Source organism: Myotis davidii, unplaced genomic scaffold (assembly GCF_000327345.1).
Source record: "Myotis davidii unplaced genomic scaffold, ASM32734v1 scaffold173, whole genome shotgun sequence".
NCBI lineage: Eukaryota > Metazoa > Chordata > Mammalia > Chiroptera > Vespertilionidae > Myotis > Myotis davidii.
Window position 1 is genome coordinate 88,495 of NW_006286303.1, and position 18,284 is coordinate 106,778.

General features: G+C 37.7%; 1 protein-coding gene across 1 annotated transcript in view; it reads right to left on the minus strand.

Annotated features, from left to right (window-relative positions):
• Positions 1-4,241: 4,241 nt before the first annotated feature.
• REST (RE1-silencing transcription factor) overlaps positions 4,242-18,284 on the minus strand; it is a 23,286-nt gene continuing 9,243 nt past the window's right edge. Inside the window, exons 3-4 of the mRNA XM_006757783.2 lie at positions 15,401-15,484; positions 4,242-9,728 (exon numbers count right to left, since the gene is read on the minus strand). Of these exons, the coding sequence (XP_006757846.1) occupies positions 7,867-9,728; positions 15,401-15,484 (1,946 nt within the window). The 3' untranslated portion in view covers positions 4,242-7,866. The remainder of the gene's footprint in view (positions 9,729-15,400; positions 15,485-18,284) is intronic.

Sequence of the window (18,284 nt, forward strand, 5' to 3'; positions counted from 1 at the left end):
GTTGGAAGGCCGGACTATAGTTTAAAAAAAAACTATGAACAAATTCCTATGCACACTGCACATATCTTATTTTGAAGTAAAAAAACAAAATGGGAATAAATACAATATTTGTATTTGCATGTGGCCCGCGGGCCGTAGTTTGAGGACCCCTGCCTTAAACAAATAATATAAATGAACGCAACCAACAATGGGATAAAATGACATCATGTGCCTTCCTATGTAATTAATGCCCAAGGTTAGTATTTGTGACAAAATGTATAACTAAAACCATGCTGGAACAATCAGAATAATCCAAATTAAGGAACATTCTTTAAACAGCAGGTATGTACTAGTACTCTTCAAACTCCTGTCATTAAGGACAAAAAAGGAATTGTTCCAAATTAAAGGAAACTGGAAAGATGTGATAACTGAATGCAATGGGTGATTAGGAACAGGGGGATTGTTTAGTACTAAGACATTTGGCACAACTAAAATGATACCCCAATCTTAAAAGTCCTGAATTTGATTTAGTGTGGTTATGCAAGAAAATGCCCCTATCTTTAGGAAATACAAACTGACATAAATATTCATAGAGGAAGGAGTATGCTTGCAATAATTTCTAATGGTTCAGTAATACATATAGAAAGTAAATGAGAATGGTGAATCCAAGCGAGGGGTACACAAGACTTTAAGGGGAACATTCTTGCAGCTTCTCTGTAAGCTTGAACCTGCCTCAAAATAAAGTTTCTTAAAGTCTCTTTTAAAAATATATATTATTATTGGTTTTTTACAGAGAGGAAGGGAGAGGGATAGAGGGTTAGAAACATCGATGAAAGAGAAACGTCTATCAGCTGCCTCCTGCGCACCTCCTACTGGGGATGTGCCCACAACCAAGGTACATGCCCTTGACCAGAATCGAACCTGGGATCTTTCAGTCTGCAGGTTGACGCTCTATCCACTGAGTCAAACCGGTTAGGGCTTAAAGTCTCTTTCTTAACATTTTTGCTATTTTCTGCTACTTGGATTGACCCTCCTTGCCTTGTTAATGTTAAGAGATCCAGAAAAAATACCCTAATCTGTCTATGAGATATCTGCATTATCAGAATTTTAAAAAAACAGTAAAATTACCATTGTACTATATTCATTCAGTGAAAACAAGGATATACATCTTACACAGAATTCTTGGCCTAATTAACAAGTATTTGCCCTACTAAGGACCAGATACTGTTTTAGGTGCTTGGAAAAAACAAACAAGTGCACATACTGACTCTAAAGGATATTGTAACAGACACAAAAGCCCACATACTACCTTAACATTAAAAGCCCACTCTTGCAAAACATGCAGGACAACCAGATGAATTATACAACTTGATAATACTCAAATAGTGGAGGCATTTTATATACTTAAGGATACTCAGTTTATCTAGAAGAAATCTTACAATTGTATGCCAAGCACTAGGCTAAGTGTTCAAGAAGCATTTAAAACTCAAAGCCACAAAAAAAGAAAAAGGAAACTCAAAGCCACTGTATAGATGTCCGTTTTATTAATGAATTAACACGGTTATTAAAGCTGAAATAATTCCTTCCAATTTTAGTGGTAAGGAAGGAAGCCCTATTGTGAACCCAGCTCTAACTCTAGGCCTTGCAGAGCACTTGATAAAATGAACAACAAAATCCTTTGAAAAGACAATTTAACATTGAAAATTTCCGTTAGCAAACATTAGCACACTGTTCTTAGAACCTTCACTAATCTGCCTTCATAGAGCTGAAGATGAGAGCGATAAAGAAGAGCTCATACTACTGGGTCAAACCCTGAGACATGAGGGGGAAAATATGCGAATGTATGAGTATGTCAGATGTAAAAATCGTATCAGGGGTAAGCCTCTAGGAAAGTAGCAGCAAGGGATTAAAATCATTGTTTCTTTGAAGACAACAAACCAAATCAATTATCAATAGTATTTCTATATTCAGATAAATTCCCCATATATCCTTGATCAGGCAGAAACTTCCAAGCTCCTTGTCACTGATTCTACTATCCCAATAAATGTCTAGAAACTCATTTTGCTTTGTTGCTTATTAAAGAATCTTACAGGAGGGGAAAGAGAGTTAATAACTCTCATCAATCTATACTAATAAAAGGGTAATATGCTAATTAGGGCAGATGTCTTCCAGATGTCCATCCGGACATCCATCTGGACAAAGCCATAGCGGCTGCAAGGGCCTAGGGCCGGTGCCACCAGTCCAGAGCTGTGGCTCCTTTTGCAGAGGCGGTGCCACACCCCCTTCTGCAAAGGTGGTGTGGGACAGGCCGTGGCGTGGCCAGGTCCCAGTGCCGCTCCTTCCACAGAGGCAGCAGTGTGGGCTCAGTCCAGGTGCCACGCCTCTGCAGAGGCTGGACTGGGTGCAACCTGCTGTGACTCAACCTCCTACAGCCCCTGCCCCAGCTGGCCTGGCCCCAGATCGCCCCCCCACCCACCAGTGGGCGGGGCCAGCACTAAGAAGCCAGGGCAGAGGGCCTGCAGCTGCAGCAGCAGGCAGTGGCAGTAGCAGTGGGGTGATGGGAGCAGTGCCTTCTCCTGATCAGCCCTGTTGCCTCCCACAGAGGACATCCCTAGAGGGCTCCTGGACGGTGAGACGGGGCAGGACGGGTTGAGTGACCCACCTCCAGTGCACGAATTTTCATGCAGCAGACCTCTAGTTCAAATATAAAATGCTGTAAGACTCAGAGGATATTCCAGGTCTCTGCATCAGGACAGAATGCAAATCCAGTTACTTTGATGCTTTGCATAACCAGAGAGGTTCTTCAACTCCTCCCTTTTCTCTCAACTTCACAAAACCATAAGCTCAATTGTTTTCCCATTAACAAAAGAAGCAAAATCCTCCTAATAAAATGGTCTATCACTTTCCCTTAAATTTCATTTTCTTCTCAGAGTTCCATTAAATACAGCAAAAATCCTTAAAGTGCCATGGCACTCAGAGAACAGAACATATCTCAATTACCTTCCCTTCAATGCATCTTTCTCTGTAAGTCAAAATTTACTAATACCAGGCCTGTCACTGAGAAGAGGCAGTGACCTGTGGTTGGGAAGGAATCTATATATAGAAAATGCTAAGTGTCCGTCTGTCTGGTAGCTATGAAGGGCACTGGCCATCAGGGGGAAGACGCTCAGCCTAGGAGCTGCCATGATGCGCACTGGCCATTTAAAAATAAACGGCACCACGGACCTGGCACCCACAAACCAACGTTCGGCTTCCCCCAGTGGGATATAGGCTGCGCCCTCACCCCAGAGCGACAGCCCAGCAAATCACAGCCAATGCTGCCAAGACCCCACGACCCAAAATGCAGCCCACAGCCCAGCCCAGAAACAGTTGCTGTGGGCACCGGGTAATGTCACAGAGCAACACCTGGCTTCCTCTCCCTAGTGACTACCATCCTGGGAGTTTCTTCAGCTCAGGAACTTGACTTGCTTTATAGCCAGGTGCAAACATTTTAGCTTAACCAAATGTCTGTGAAGCGTTTTCCCGTGCCTCATCTCATTTGGTCCTCACAGAAGTCCTAGAGTAGGTAGACACGAGACTCAGTAGAATCTTATTTTCATTAGCAAGATGCGAATAGCAATATTAATATTTCTTCTAATTTCCTTTCAGTGTGCACGAATCTGTGCACCAGGACACTAGTTACTACATAAAACCTCCTATGAATTGTCCTCTCATTGTTTCTCCCAACCTCCACCTTCCAGAAAGCAAAGAACAGGAAGATATATATGCTTTGAACTACCACCCACTAGATCAGTGGTTCTCAACCTGTGGGTCGTGACCCCTTTGGGGGTCGAACAACCCTTTCACAGGGGTCCCCTAAGACCATCGGAAAACACATGTATAATTACATATTGTTTTTGTGATTAATCACTATGCTTTAATTATGTTCAATTTGTAACAATGAAAATATACCCTGCATATCAGATATTTACATTACAAATGCTAACAGTAGCAAAATTACAGTTATGAAGTAGCAACGTAAATAATTTTATGGTTGGGGGTCACAACATGAGGAACTGTAATAAAGGGTCGCGGCATTAGGAAGGTTGAGAACCACTGCAACAGATTGTTACCCCAAGCAATAAAGATTGCTATGACCTTTTTAGACACTATGGGTTGTCTGGAGAAAAATAATTTAGAATATTATTAATAAATTTGCAATTTCAGCAAAATAAATCTGGATTTCTTGATACCTGATGTGCCAATAATAAACAAAGGCATAATATGCTTTTAAAAACTTTATTTCAACATAACTATGCTTACAGAAATACACTCATATTGGTTAATAGAATGCAATTTAAGTTTAACTTATTTTACATGATTTGGACCAAAAACTTGGTACACGGTTTAAACATTAAAAAGAAAAAGAAAGAAGATTTGCAATGTTTTATTTTTCATCTATTACAAATGTATATAAAAGATCCTCCAAAGGCTGCTAAAGCAGGCAGCAAGAACCTTGAGAAATTAACCTTTGGTTTGTCTCTGAAAAATAACACGTATTGCACTGTAAGTTTATAAAATTGGTACAACAAAACAGTGTTGCAATGTTTCAATGCCAGTTTACAAAGTTCAATAACTAACTAACTAATGGATGCTGAAAAGAGTGGGGAAAGCCTATGTATACATGTGAAACTGAAAAGCTATTTTTTTTAGTCAATATTGCATGTAGATTGCAAATCTACACAAAGCAGGATTCAGATAATTTCCTGAATCTGAATTAACACTATCAGCTCAGTTTATCTGCTGAGGTCAAGAAGGAAACTCCACACACTAGCTATTTTTCTGATTTATGCAAAAAAGAAAATTATATTCCTTCCCCAGCTTTTCAGTCCAGTACTGATATACTACAGGCAAGGTAGTCCCTTCCATTGTCAACATTCATAGGGTGACATGTAATGAGGTCTACTTGGGTTTAAATATTTATTAGCACTCATATAAAAAATAGTCCCTAAGTTAAAGACCACAGGACTTTAGAAGTGACTCTAAAAAATAAAATGACCCTTCTTGGAAGACTAGTGAAAACATCCAGCCATAGTTATAAGAAACCTTGTAAAAAAAAAAAAAAATGTTGCCCCTTGTAAATTACACTTCAATAAAATAAAAAAAAAGCGCCTGAAAGAAGCAGCTCTGAAGAGAAAATATATAACTTAAAATATATTGAAAATAGATTCAAAAGACAGGAGATACATTTTCATAAGACTACCTAGGATTAGACTTATAATGTATTCTAGTATTTCAAGTTTATCTCTAGTCACTAAACATCAATTTACAAATAACATGTTCACTTTTTTTTATCAAAAGGGAAGTCTAGCTTAAATTCTATCCAGTGGAGGGGAAACTGAGAAAACACAAAGATTCAGTTTTATGCAAGTATCACATTTTTTAAATGGCAGAACTCCCAACTAGACCAGAAGTTCTATTATTAATATGCTTTTTACTGAAACAATTTTTAATAAGTACAAATACATGGCATTAAGGTTCAGAACCTAATATAGGCCTGACAATCAAGTCTTTGTTTTCTGGAAGAAAGGCCTCAAAAGCCCTACCCAATTTCTAATAACAATGTTTTCACGGATCAATTTAACAATAAGGAATTTTACGTTCCTTCATATTTTTATTTAGCATTCTCGTCTTTAAAATTAGATAAGAAAATAATTCCCAAGAAGTCAATGTTTTTCTTTAGCATGAAAGCATCTACAAAAGCCTCTCCCCCAAATTGTTTCCCAATCTCCAATCTGTACTTAATATGAATTTTTTCATAATGTAAAAGGTAACTTACATAAAATGTACCCATGAACATCAAAACTAGTTGTTAGAAAGATTTAACTAGCTTTATAATTTAAGTTTTAAAACATAAATATTTGCAGCTTGATCTTCTGTTGACAATGATTGTCGGAGCCAAGAATTCACCTAGAATTCAACATCATTTACAAATTTCCATTCATGCACACAAAACACACTATTAACACACAATTCACTCCTCATGTCTTGAGAGTATCATCTTCTTTGAATCTTTGGTCTCCCAGTCAATTCAAAGTTCAAATGTCTTTTAACTCAAACTTCACTCCTAAATTTTTAACAAGTTTTCCACCCACACTTCAGCGCTTTTCCTAATCTTTTTTCATGTTGTACTATCAAACTCTGCAACCTACACCTCAGAGAGATCACCAGAGAGAAGAAAATAAATGAAATATGAAATGGTTATTTCAGAATAGAAAATGGAAGATCAGAATTGTTTAAGATTCCTTATTGGGATCATAGTTTATTTTTACTGCAATGAATAACTACTATAAACAAGAAAAATCCTGTTGGATTCTTTCATATTCTTTGGCGACTGGCCAAAGAACCTATCAAAACAAAGTAAGTTTGGGAATATACATTTTTTCCTACAAACTATAGGAACACCAAGATAGCTGCATTTCATTTGAGGCCTCACCTGTACAAAGAGGCTGTCACAGTGACAGCCAGGAAACCCACTCGTTTGTGGAGATCCCTGAGAAAGTGTGATTTTTAAATCTGGACTGTAATTAAGGTTCACCAGCCTTTTTCATTGTATTCATAGGAAGTAGTGGCTGGTCTACCAGCACTCATACTACCTTCTTCTCATCCTAGGTTTTTTTGTATAATTGTTATGGCTTTGGAATCTCACAATTGATATTTTGTATAATTTGAATGTGTTATCTGTCTCTTAATTCCAGGTTTGCAATTTCCAAATGTCAAAATTGTTTACTCAGCTGAGTAGCCATATGGACACCAACCATCTATGAAAAAAGGTTTTCCTCAAAGATATGACTTAACACTGTACATTTAAGTAGTAGTATACTAAAACAGGCCAATAAATTTTACTTATGGTTGGTATTTGAGAGAAAAACCCATCAATATAGTCTACTGGTTCATTTATTGCAAAGTTTAAGCTGAGAGCTGTGAATTTACTACATCCATTTAAAATAAATAACTTATATGAAATACAGTTATAGATATAAGATGTGAAAATCAAAATCAATGACTTGAACCTGTATGTTTCATTTGCTCACCAACTTGCACACACTAATATTCTGCAAAAAAGACAACTGCAGCAAAAGAAAAACTGCCCTTTTGCAAACAAGACTAAAAGCATCCCTCCAAAAAGGACAAAAAAAACATGCATATATGTGTAAAGTGTTACTGTTCAACACAAATGCTATTTCTAGGAAAAAATTTAACTGCATAGGTTAAAAAAAATGTGCAATATCTTAAGCCATTAAAGCACCAAAAAAAAAAAACACCAAAAATCATTGTTTTTATGACGATTAACATACACAAATAGGAAATATTGATCAAAACTCAGGAAGTAAATTCCTGGACTGAAACAATGTCCATTGCTTGGAGAATTTTTCTTCAATTTAAATGTCTCTTCTCATCTCTAAAAAAATTTTAAAGTGCTAACTGTATATAAAGCAGGCAAATTCTTCAAGTAATTTGCTATTTAAGCATGCCAATTTTTATAGAGCTACATAAGAAACTAAGAATAAACTAAACTGAAACAGGAAGACAGACATTAGGGGTAAACTGACAAGTTACAGCTAAACAAAGCAATAAAATGCTGTGCCACCTTGGCCTTCTAGTTTCAATTAAATGTGTAAGCTAACAGATTTAGGTGTCTGCTGGTTTAGTACACTAACTCCCTTGGATTTGCTAAAATGTATACAATAGGTAGAGAAAATCATAAGAAAAAGAGTGTCACTTAAAAATCAACATTGGACACTAATTAAAGCAATTTTAAAATTAAATGTTGTCTACTAGTTTAAAGGAATATAAAATGTAATAGGACCTCACAAACTAAGAATTGAAGCCTTTTCCAAAGTTTAATTACTCCTGTCCTTTAGCTGCTTTTTCAAGGAAGTATACATTAACCAAATGGCGATTGAGGTGCTTGCTGTAATCTTTTTCTTTTCTAAAAGAACGATCACAGAAGATACAAACAAAATCTCCCTCAGCCACCTTGACTGTCGAGGCTTCCTTTGCATTTTTCCTACTAGCTTCTTGTGGAACTGGCCGGGCCCCATTTAATCCAGAATCATCACTACCCTCCGACATGTTGTCACTTAGGTCACTTCCATCATGACTATGGATACCTTCATCTTCATCCATTTCCTGAGACTCATTTCCTGCCATGGTAACGGGAGGTGATGCTACAGCAGTTTTGGACACTGCTTCTTGTTTTTCTGTTGGTAGAGGAAGAAGAGGTGGTGAAACTGATTCTTCAACTGCTGAGTCTTTTCCAGGGAGATTCTCTGTTTTGTTCTCATCTGTATCCATATCCATTTCACAAAGCCTAGTGTCAGTCTGATGTTTACCATCTGAAGTTTCACCCTCTAGCATATTCAAGTTTTGTTCAGAGGATGAAATATTGGCAGATTCCCTGACAACAGCTAGACTCTTATCTGCCTCTTCTGCTTCTACTTTTTGAAGTGGGGCTTCTTTACTTCCTTCACATTCAGTGAATAATTTTTGGTCTTTTGACTCCTCTTCTTTTAAGTTTTCCTTTGGCAATGGTGGTAAGAAATCCTGTGCACTTGCACTTTCCTTTAGAAGTTGGCTTTCTTTAACAGGCACCAAGCCAACTTCAATAAGGACTTGCTCCTTCCTTGCCATTTCACTCTGCATGTTAGACTTTTCCTTTTTATTATCTTTTCGAGGAGACTTTTTGGGAATTGGAGGCTTGGTAAGAGGAGGAGGCTCGGTAAGAGGAGGCGGCTCCATGGCAGGAGGCTCCTCCATCTGAACAGGCCCCTTTTGAACAATCTCCATCGGAGCAGGCTCTATGGGAGGAGGAGGCTCTGTCTCAACAGGCCCCACCTGAGGAGGCTCCATGGGTGGCAGCGGCTCTGTCTGAGCAGGCCCTCTCTGAATAGTCTCCTTCTGAGCAGGCTTGCTGCTTTTTCTACTTGATTTATTTTTCAGAGTTTTCTTCTTTGTACTTTTTTTCACACAAGTATTTTGCCTTTTATTGTCCTCCACTTTGTTTTCACACTTTGGTACTTCCTGACTATTTTTGGGTTTGCTTTCTGTCTTCTTTTTCTTTTTTGTCACAGGTTGCTCATCATTAACAGGATCTTGTATGGAATGGGCTTCAGCTTCCATCTTCCTTTTGCTTTTCTTGGTTTTACAGTTTTTTTCTGCATTGGTTCTTGAATGCACATCCATCTCTCTAGTTTCCATTGCTGATTTCCGAGTTCTGGTAGTCACCTGGATTGAAGCATTACTACAAGGCTTTTTCTCTTTCGAAGCATTATCTTTTTTCTCCACTTTTACAGACTTCTCATTTTTCTTTCCAGCTACATCCCCCTTTATTTTTGTCTGCTCTGTTTCTGTTTTCTCATTGGTATTATTGTTATCAGGCAAGTCAGCCTCTCGCTTTTTGGTTTTCTTTAGTTTCACTTTTGAAACATCCATTGTTTTATTAGGACAAGTGGGATGCTTGGATTTGAAATGATACTGCAGATTACACTTCTTGGAAGCTGCATAATCGCATACAGGACAATTGAATTGCCGTGGATTAACATGTAGCTCCACGTGTTTTTTGAAGTTACTTCTATCTGCTGTTTTATAGTCACAGTGTGGGCAGTTAAGAGGTTTAGGCCCATTGTGAACCTGTCTTGCATGGCGAGTTACTTCATGTTGATTGGAGGCCACATAACTACACTGATCACATTTAAATGGCTTCTCACCTAAAAGTAAATGAGACATCAAAGACATATTAAAAAATGAATGCAAGATCATTAAGATATAAGGAATTGGATTATGCTAACAAAAAACCCACAAAAACTATATATTGAAGACAATTTCATGCACTTTACATTTACCATATTTACTTGTATATCTTTTCTCCATCCCCTGACATTGATTGTGAAACTAAATGAAGAAATAAGTATCTCACAGCCATCATCGCCTAAAAATTTCATCAACGTAAGGCTCTCAAGAACTATTAAAGAGCAGACATTTGTTAATACACAACAATTACTGGCCAAGTTCAGCTCTGGATGGCAATTTTGGAGTGAGGACCCTCAAAGAAAATAACTTCTAATGTTTTATGTTTAGTTAAAAAAAGTATAATGGAGTGGAATATAAAATTCAGATATTTTAAAGATAAGTCTTGAGACTTTAAAGAAATAACTTATACTCTAAGCTACACTCCCAGACCTTCCACACAAGTTTTAAAACACTGTGTTAGCCTCAGGGAGCAAAGGGCCTTTCCCCCCCCTTTAAATTTAACCCTTTTATCCATCAAGGCAAAAGCTGTCAAGCATCATTCAGCAAATTTTCCCAATGCCAAAGATGCTATTTTAAAGCAAAAATATAGCCTAGTCAGAAATCTCTCCTTGATTTTTACCCACCTTCTTTTAAAAAACGGCCAAAGAAACTAGGTAAATTTGAAGGGGCATACAAATAGATATGGTATGTAAAATAAGCAAACAAAGTAATAATCACAGGTACATTACAGAACCAGAACCCCCACCCCCAAATTAAAGGCATAAGAGTAACACATTCTACCTGAATACATACCCCTCTAGATCACACACTAGTAAATATTACCAAATGGTATCCATACCCCACTGGTCCAATGGAATGCATAGTAGAAAAATGGAAATTGACATTTATGAAAATTCATCTCTCAAACATTCTCAAATTCATATCACATCTTAATATTTTCATAAAGCAAAGCTACTCAGACATTAAGTAAAACCATGTAGATGGTATGCTTTACATGATTAGAAAATGTCTGATGATAAAACACGTGATCACAGAAACAAATACATATCCAAGTGCATCAGATTGGACATGTAGCTAAGTGGACAACTCTTTTCCATGTTAGTTCATTAACAAATTTGTAAATAAGTTTCTACAACATGCTACATTACTCCATAGTGCTTGGCCGTATCTTGTCCTCTCTCCAGTGAATCACCTCAATGCAGACAAGCATTTGTTTTATATATACAGACAAGAATAGGCAAAGATAGGTGGCATAATAGTTAAGAACTGTTTTGGAGTAAGAATATCTGGGTGATCAAATATGGGATTCTGCAATTTACTGTGAGATCTTGAGCAAGGTACTGGAAACTCTCTAAAGACTAATTTCCTCACCTATAAAATATTCTTTTCTTTTAAAAATTTTAATTTTAAATTACTGGAGTGACTTGATGGCTAATAGAATTATGTGGGTTTCAGGTATATACTTAATCTAATATTTAGATTATTTAGCCACATAAACACTTAGCATGGGCAGTTAGCCAGGCACCCTCTATCAATTACCTGTAGGAACAAACTGGTTAATTTTTAGTATTGGGGGAAAGGGAGGAGTCATCATATCCTGCCTATCCACATAACCCTACCTCTGAATAAACATTTGTGATAATTAAAGAATTATAAGGAAAATAGCACCATTTAAAAAACCCTAGCAAATGAGGATATTTACATAGTCAAGGAATGGGAAGATGTAGAAATGTGTTTAAAATTTTATGGCAGCATAATTTACTTGCTCCAATTTTCCTTCTATTGCCATAAAATCCTGCTAGTATTAGAAAACCTCAAAATCAATAAAAACATATTTAAAAAAATAAAGTACGGTATAGTTTTTTGTTTGTTTTAAAGAATAGTTCAAAAAGAATAGCAAGGAAGCCTGGCCAGTGTGGGTCAGTGGTTGAGCATAAACCTATGAACCAGGAGGTCAAGGTTCAATTCCCACTCAGGTCATATGCCCAGGTTGTGGGCTCAATCTCCAGTAGAGGGCATGCAGGAGACAGCCAATCAATGATTCTCTCTCATCATTGATGTTTTTATCTCTCTTTCCCCCTTCCTCTCTGAAATCAATAAAGAAATATATTCTTAATCAATAAAATATATTTTTTAAATCTTTAAAAAATAATAATTCAAAAGAAAACATATAGCAAAGAAAACCCAAAAACAACAGCACACTCAAAATTGTTCAGGCAAAGATTATTAAAACACCATAGATAAATACTTATACAATGACAAAAGTATTTCAATGAAGATACAAGTACTTTGTCATTCTAATAGTACAGGTCAACCAGATATATGACTTTAAATCATGAAGTATCAAGCATTTAGATTTAATCTCCGGCATATAAGCAATACAAGACACAGGGACAGAGAAAAAACTAAACGACACCATGAAAAAGCAAGTAAGGACAAATCCAGAAGGAGGACATTCTACAAGAAAAATGGACACATTTCTTCAATGCCTTAGTTTGCACATTTGTAAAATGGTACTAGAACTTATATATCACTAGAGGCCCAGTGCACGAAATTCGTGCACTGTGTGTGTCTGTGTGTGAGTCCCTCGGCTCAGCCTGTGCCCTCTCACAGTCTGGAAACCCTCAAGGGATGTCCACGGGGGGATCAGACCTAAGCCGGCAGACATCCCTCTTGCAGTCTGGGGCTCTCGCAGTCCGGGACCCCTCGCTCCTTAACCGTCTGCTGCACTTTCCAGCCGTGAGCCTGGCTTCTGGCTGAGCAGCGCTCCTTCTGTGGGAGCGCACTGACCACCAGGGGGCAGCTCCTGCATTGAGCGTTTACCCCCTGGTGGTCAGTTCACGTCATAGCAACCCGTTGTTCTATGGTTCGGTCAATTTGCATATTAGGGTTTTGTTATATAGGATAGGATAATTAAATGAATTAACTCGTGTAAAGCTCTTAAATGTTTTATTTAAGGGCTAGAGCAGGGGTGGGCAAACTTTTTGACTCGAGGACCACAATGGGTTCTTAAACTGGACCGGAGGGCCGGAACAAAAGCATGGATGGAGTGTTTGTGTGAACTAATATAAATTCAAAGTAAACATCATTACATAAAAGGGTATGGTCTTTTTTTTTTTTTTTTTTTTTAGCTCTATTCATTTCAAACGGGCCGCATCTGGCCCGTGGGCTGTAGTTTGCCCACAGCTGGGCTAGAGCTTACTATCTACCAACAGGATATATGTCTACTAGCCTCAGCAAAGCTTTAGATATCATCCAAGTTACCCTCAGAAAATGAAACCAGGAAACTCTGAAAGGTAACATAGCCAGGTTCTGGTTAAATGATCCAACTCAATAGCTTTGGAGATTTAGAAGGTACACTCAAAGTATATATTAACATGACAGGCATATAGGGTCAAGAAAGGCTAGCAAGCATACTATGTGACCCGTTCATAAATCAGAATCTGTACTATAACCAGTCTTATCACTGACATAAGACAGCTATATTCAATAACAATAAAATGCAAACAAGCCCAACCAGCACGGCTCAGTGGCTGAGTGTCAACCTATAAACCAGGAGGTTATGGTTCAATTCCCAGTCAGGGCACATGCCCAAGTTGCAGCTTGATCCCCAGTGTGGGGCTTGCAAGAGGGTAGCAGATCAATGATTCTCTCTCATAACTGATGTTTCTCTCTCTCTCTCCCTTCCTCTCTGAAATCAAAAAAAATATATATATTTTTTTTAAAAATGCAAGCAACATATTTAATTTTAAATTTTCCAGTAGTCACATTACAAACGTAAAATGGATTTACTATTTGGCCTAATATATTCAATATTATGTCAACATGTAATTAATATTTTAAAAATAGAGTATTTGGATTTTCTTCATACTGTTTGAATTTTAGTATTTTATACAACTCAATTCCAATCAACCACATTTCCCAAGCTCAATAACCACATGCAGCTAGTGACTACCCAATTGGACACACAGATTTACAATAACCGTTAACTTGAGGTAGGTCTACATCAAGCATGTCAAACTCGTGGCCCACGGGCCACATGTGGCCCACAATGAATATTTTTGTGGCCCAGCCAATATAACGGCATATAAGATACGTTTTAATAAAAATTTCGTAACTTAATTTTTACAATATCCTGTTATACATAATTATTAATAACGAACTACAACGTTCGCTAATGACTGATTACTATAATTGTGTTGCATTCATTTCCCTTATGCGCCTTACAGGCAGGCGCACCATTTCTCTCCACTAATACTAGCAGCGAATATTTCAGCATCTGATTGCCACGTCATTAATATTGGACTGACTTGTTTGGTGTGTGCAACAGAAAATATTTCGCTTTTGGAGAACAAGAAAATAGGTTTATTTGCATTACGCTTATTAATTTGTGCAGTTATTCAGTGTCTGGTAAGTTAATGTTCAAGGAAAAAAACTGATTTTTATTAAAATGTTCTATTATTTCATGTTAACAATTATTCATTTAATTTAGCCCTTAGTATTCAGCATGTCTGTATAGAAAAAAACCTATGTTTCTATGAAAATTGAAGCTTCTGTTTTTTTGCAGCCCACATAAACTTAAACCTTGTTTATGTGGCCCAGGCTTGGTCTACATAGATGTTTGTAAACAACAAGATTGTATTTAGCATAGTTTGTCCACAAGGGTACATAACGTATATTCTAAATCTGAAAGGAGACATGGAGTTCACCAAGGGTCAATCGTGGCCAAAATGAAATAATTATCAATCACAAGACTACCTAGACTGATATTTTTAACTTGGCCAGCTTGATACTGGAGTCCAATTCTGGTTGGTGATCCTCATCTTTCACTGTAGTACATGAATCTCCTACTTGTTACTGTCTGAATTCTATCTATTATAGGCTAATAAGTTAATATCTCACATTACGTATAATTCTTTAAAGGTAGGCTTTTGTATATCAGTCCTCAGAGAAGCCCTATCAACTTTCAAAATAGAACAAATCCAAATTTCAAGACCTGAGTTCAGAAGGAATCCCTAGAGCAGTGATGGTGAACCTATGACACATGTGACAAAGGTGACACGCTAACTCATTTTTTTTTGGTTTATTTTTCTTTGTTAAATGGCATTTAAATATATAAAATAAATATCAAAAATATAAGTCTCTGTTTTACTATTGTTGCAAATATCAAAAAATTTCTATATGTGACACGGCACCAGAGTTAAGTTAGGGTTTTTCAAAATGCTGACACGCCAAGCTCAAAAGGTTCACCACCACTGCCATACAGCCTGGGAACCACACACTATGAAATTTGGTGTCATACTCTGTTGAAGGAGTGTGAGAAAGTAGGAGTTGTTCAAAAAGCATTAACCAGCCTTGGTCTATGTGTCACTGAATTTATTGAAGAGCTAATGAAAATTAAGAACCCTCCTCCCAGAAAAGTACACATTTACATTTACAAAAGTTCTACCTATTCATTAAGAATCCCCCCTTTAAACAGAACTCCATAGTAAAAGAATACTGATTTTTAACTAGTTTCTAAATTATATTTAAAAATGTAATCATATATAATTACCCAGTTCCAGGTATAGAACTTCCTTATAATGGTAGTTTACTATAAATGATAGAAAAGTTCCCATTTCTTACCAACCTGAATGAGTACGCATGTGTCTAGTTAGATGAGTCTTCTGAGAACTTGAGTAAGGGCAAAGTTCACATTTATATGGGCGTTCTCCTGAAAAAATATAATTAGTGCTTAAATATGATAAAATAAGGCAAACATAATTATCACTAATATTATATACGATAATCAGTACTGTGCATTATTTTCATATTCCTGGCACATAGTCAACTTAGGTAAATGTATTAGAAATATAAGTTATTTCATATAAGGGTTTAACTACATCATTTCAACTTTGCTGACACTATAACTGGCTTTCTGAATTCTATAGCACTTTTAATTTTCACAGAAATACTACATATTATTACATTAAACTTGTTGATTTTTTAGAGAGAGAGAGAGATGGCAATTTGTTGCCCCATTTATTTATGCATTCATTGGTTGATTCTTTTATGTGTCCTAACAGGCCAGGTAACCAATTCAAGCTACCTAGCCACACTATATTAAATGTTAACTACTGAGAAAGTAATCTTGATAAGGCATCAAGGAGCATTTTTTTTTAAATTTAGAATTATCCTTAAAGAAAAATCTACCCAAATTTTTTGATGCTATGGCTTGGGTAACTTTTTTTTTTCCTGTTTTGGCTAACTTTATTTATTTATTTATTTTTTTATAGATTTCAGAGAGGAAGGGATTGGGAGAGACAGAAACATCAATGATGAGAGAGAAGAATCATTGATCAGCTGTCCCCTGCATGCCCGCTACTGGGAATCAAGTCCACAACCCGGGCATGCACCCCTGACAGGAATCGAACCCAGGACCTTTCAGTCCACAGGCCGAACCTCTATGCACTGAGCCAAACCAGCTAGGGCTTGGCGAACTTTTTAAAAATCCTTGTAAAAATGATAAATCTAGCCCGGCCAGTGTGGCTCAGTGTTTGAGCGTCAATCTATGAATCAGGAGGCGAAGGTTCAATTCCCAGTCAGGGCATATGCCCAGGTTGTGGGCTCAATCCCAGCGCAGGGGGCAGCCGATCAATGATTCTCTCATCATTGCTAATTTTCTCTCTCTTTCTTTCTCTCTCTCTCCCCCCTCCTCCGAAATCAATTTAAAAAAAAAAAACACTTTAAAAAAAAGGATAAATCTACCATTTGAAATTGTTAGTTTAAAGCAAGAATGCTTTTGAGCAGGGATTTTGCTGTGTTTAGCTAAAAATTTCCAGTGGTAGATACAGCTGTTATGAAAAGTCAGTGTTACAAACAAATTTTATTCATAAAACCATAGACAGAGCAATTGAAGATGAGAGGCCAGTGATTTAGTACTGAAGAATTTAAGACACAAAGACAGGAAATGTGTCTGTTTTTGAGTGTGGGTTGTCAACCACAAACTTTTTTTAAGTTTGAAAATTTGTTTCATCTAGTCTTTGGCCATAGATAATAATTACAACCTTGAGCAAGTTTCTGCATCTAGAAAAGTAACAGTACCTTCACTTTTTAGAATTGTGAGAATTTAATACTTGCAGTGTACTTTACACTGTGTCTTGGCACATATAAAGCCCTCAATAAATATCAATTATTATTTTGTCTACATAGAAGATATAGCAACACATGTATCTAATAAAATTAAACAAGGAAGCCCTAACCGGTTTGGCTCACTGGATAGAGCGTTGGCCTGGGGACTGAAGGGTCCCAGGTTCGATTCCGGTCAAGGGCATGTACCTTGGTTGCAGGCACATCCCCAGTGGGGACTGTGCGGGAGGCAGCTGATCGGTGTTTCTCTCTCATCGATGTTTCTAACTCTCTATCCCTCTCCCTTCCTCTCTGTAAAAACTCAATAAAATATATATTTTAAAAAAAAAATTAAACAAGGAAGAGAATAAAGAAAGAAGAATGTGGTGATGAGTGAGAAATGTAAATGTAACTGCTCAACTGTAATTGGCTGGTGGCTATAGATTAGCTGTAAGTAACTCATAGCATAGAATGGCTACTTTTACCTGGAAGAATTTTAAGATAGTTTTTAAAATATTAAAAGTAGTTCTTGAAAGAAGTTGTTGCAGAGGAAACCAAGATGGCGGCATAGGTAAACACAGGAAATTGCTGCCTCGCACAACCACTTCAAAAATACAACTAAAAGACAAAACAGACATCATCCAGAACCATAGGAAGGCTGGCTAAGTGGAAATTCTACAACTAGAAGGAAAGAGAAAAGCACACTGAGACTCAGAGAAGCTGCAGAAGTGCAGAGGTATGGAGGCTCATGCCAAAAGGGCTGGCAACTGAGGACACAGTTGTCTTTTCAATCCAGAGGGAGTCTCAAGCTCCCGACTGCTCTGAACTCCAGTTCCAGGCAAGTCTCTGGGGATCCAGACTCATACGGGGTGAAACTGGACAGTCTGGCGTCAGTTGGAACTCGAGGGCGGCTTTCTCTCAGAGATGCTGGCAGCGATTACCGGGACACTGAGACCCGGGGCCTCTTAGGGTAGGACTAAGGATCAGCCATAGCTATTTGCTCCACCCTGTTGATTCCCTGAAACTCCGCCCCACCCAAGCTGTGCACAGAGGCTTTTGCATATGAAACGCCTGGCCCTTTGCAACCTGAAAATTAACTAACAATCTGCAGTTGGGTCAGAGAGACCCAGAACTTCCAAAAGAAGGCCCAAGGCCCCACAGCAGCTTGCAGTGCTTCACAGCTGGGCCTCATCTAGGCAGCGCCAAACCCCAAAGAAGAGGAATTTGCAGATCTCTCCATAGTTCCTGCTGGATAGCCTCAGGAAGAGGCTAAATTTGCACCTCCTCAGAGATCCAAGAGCCAGTGTACCCAGTGGTCAGAGTGAGACCATCCAGATTACAACTCCTTAGATCCATAAGGGACACACTCAGGGGGCAGACTCAGTGAGCACCAAAGTCCCACTACA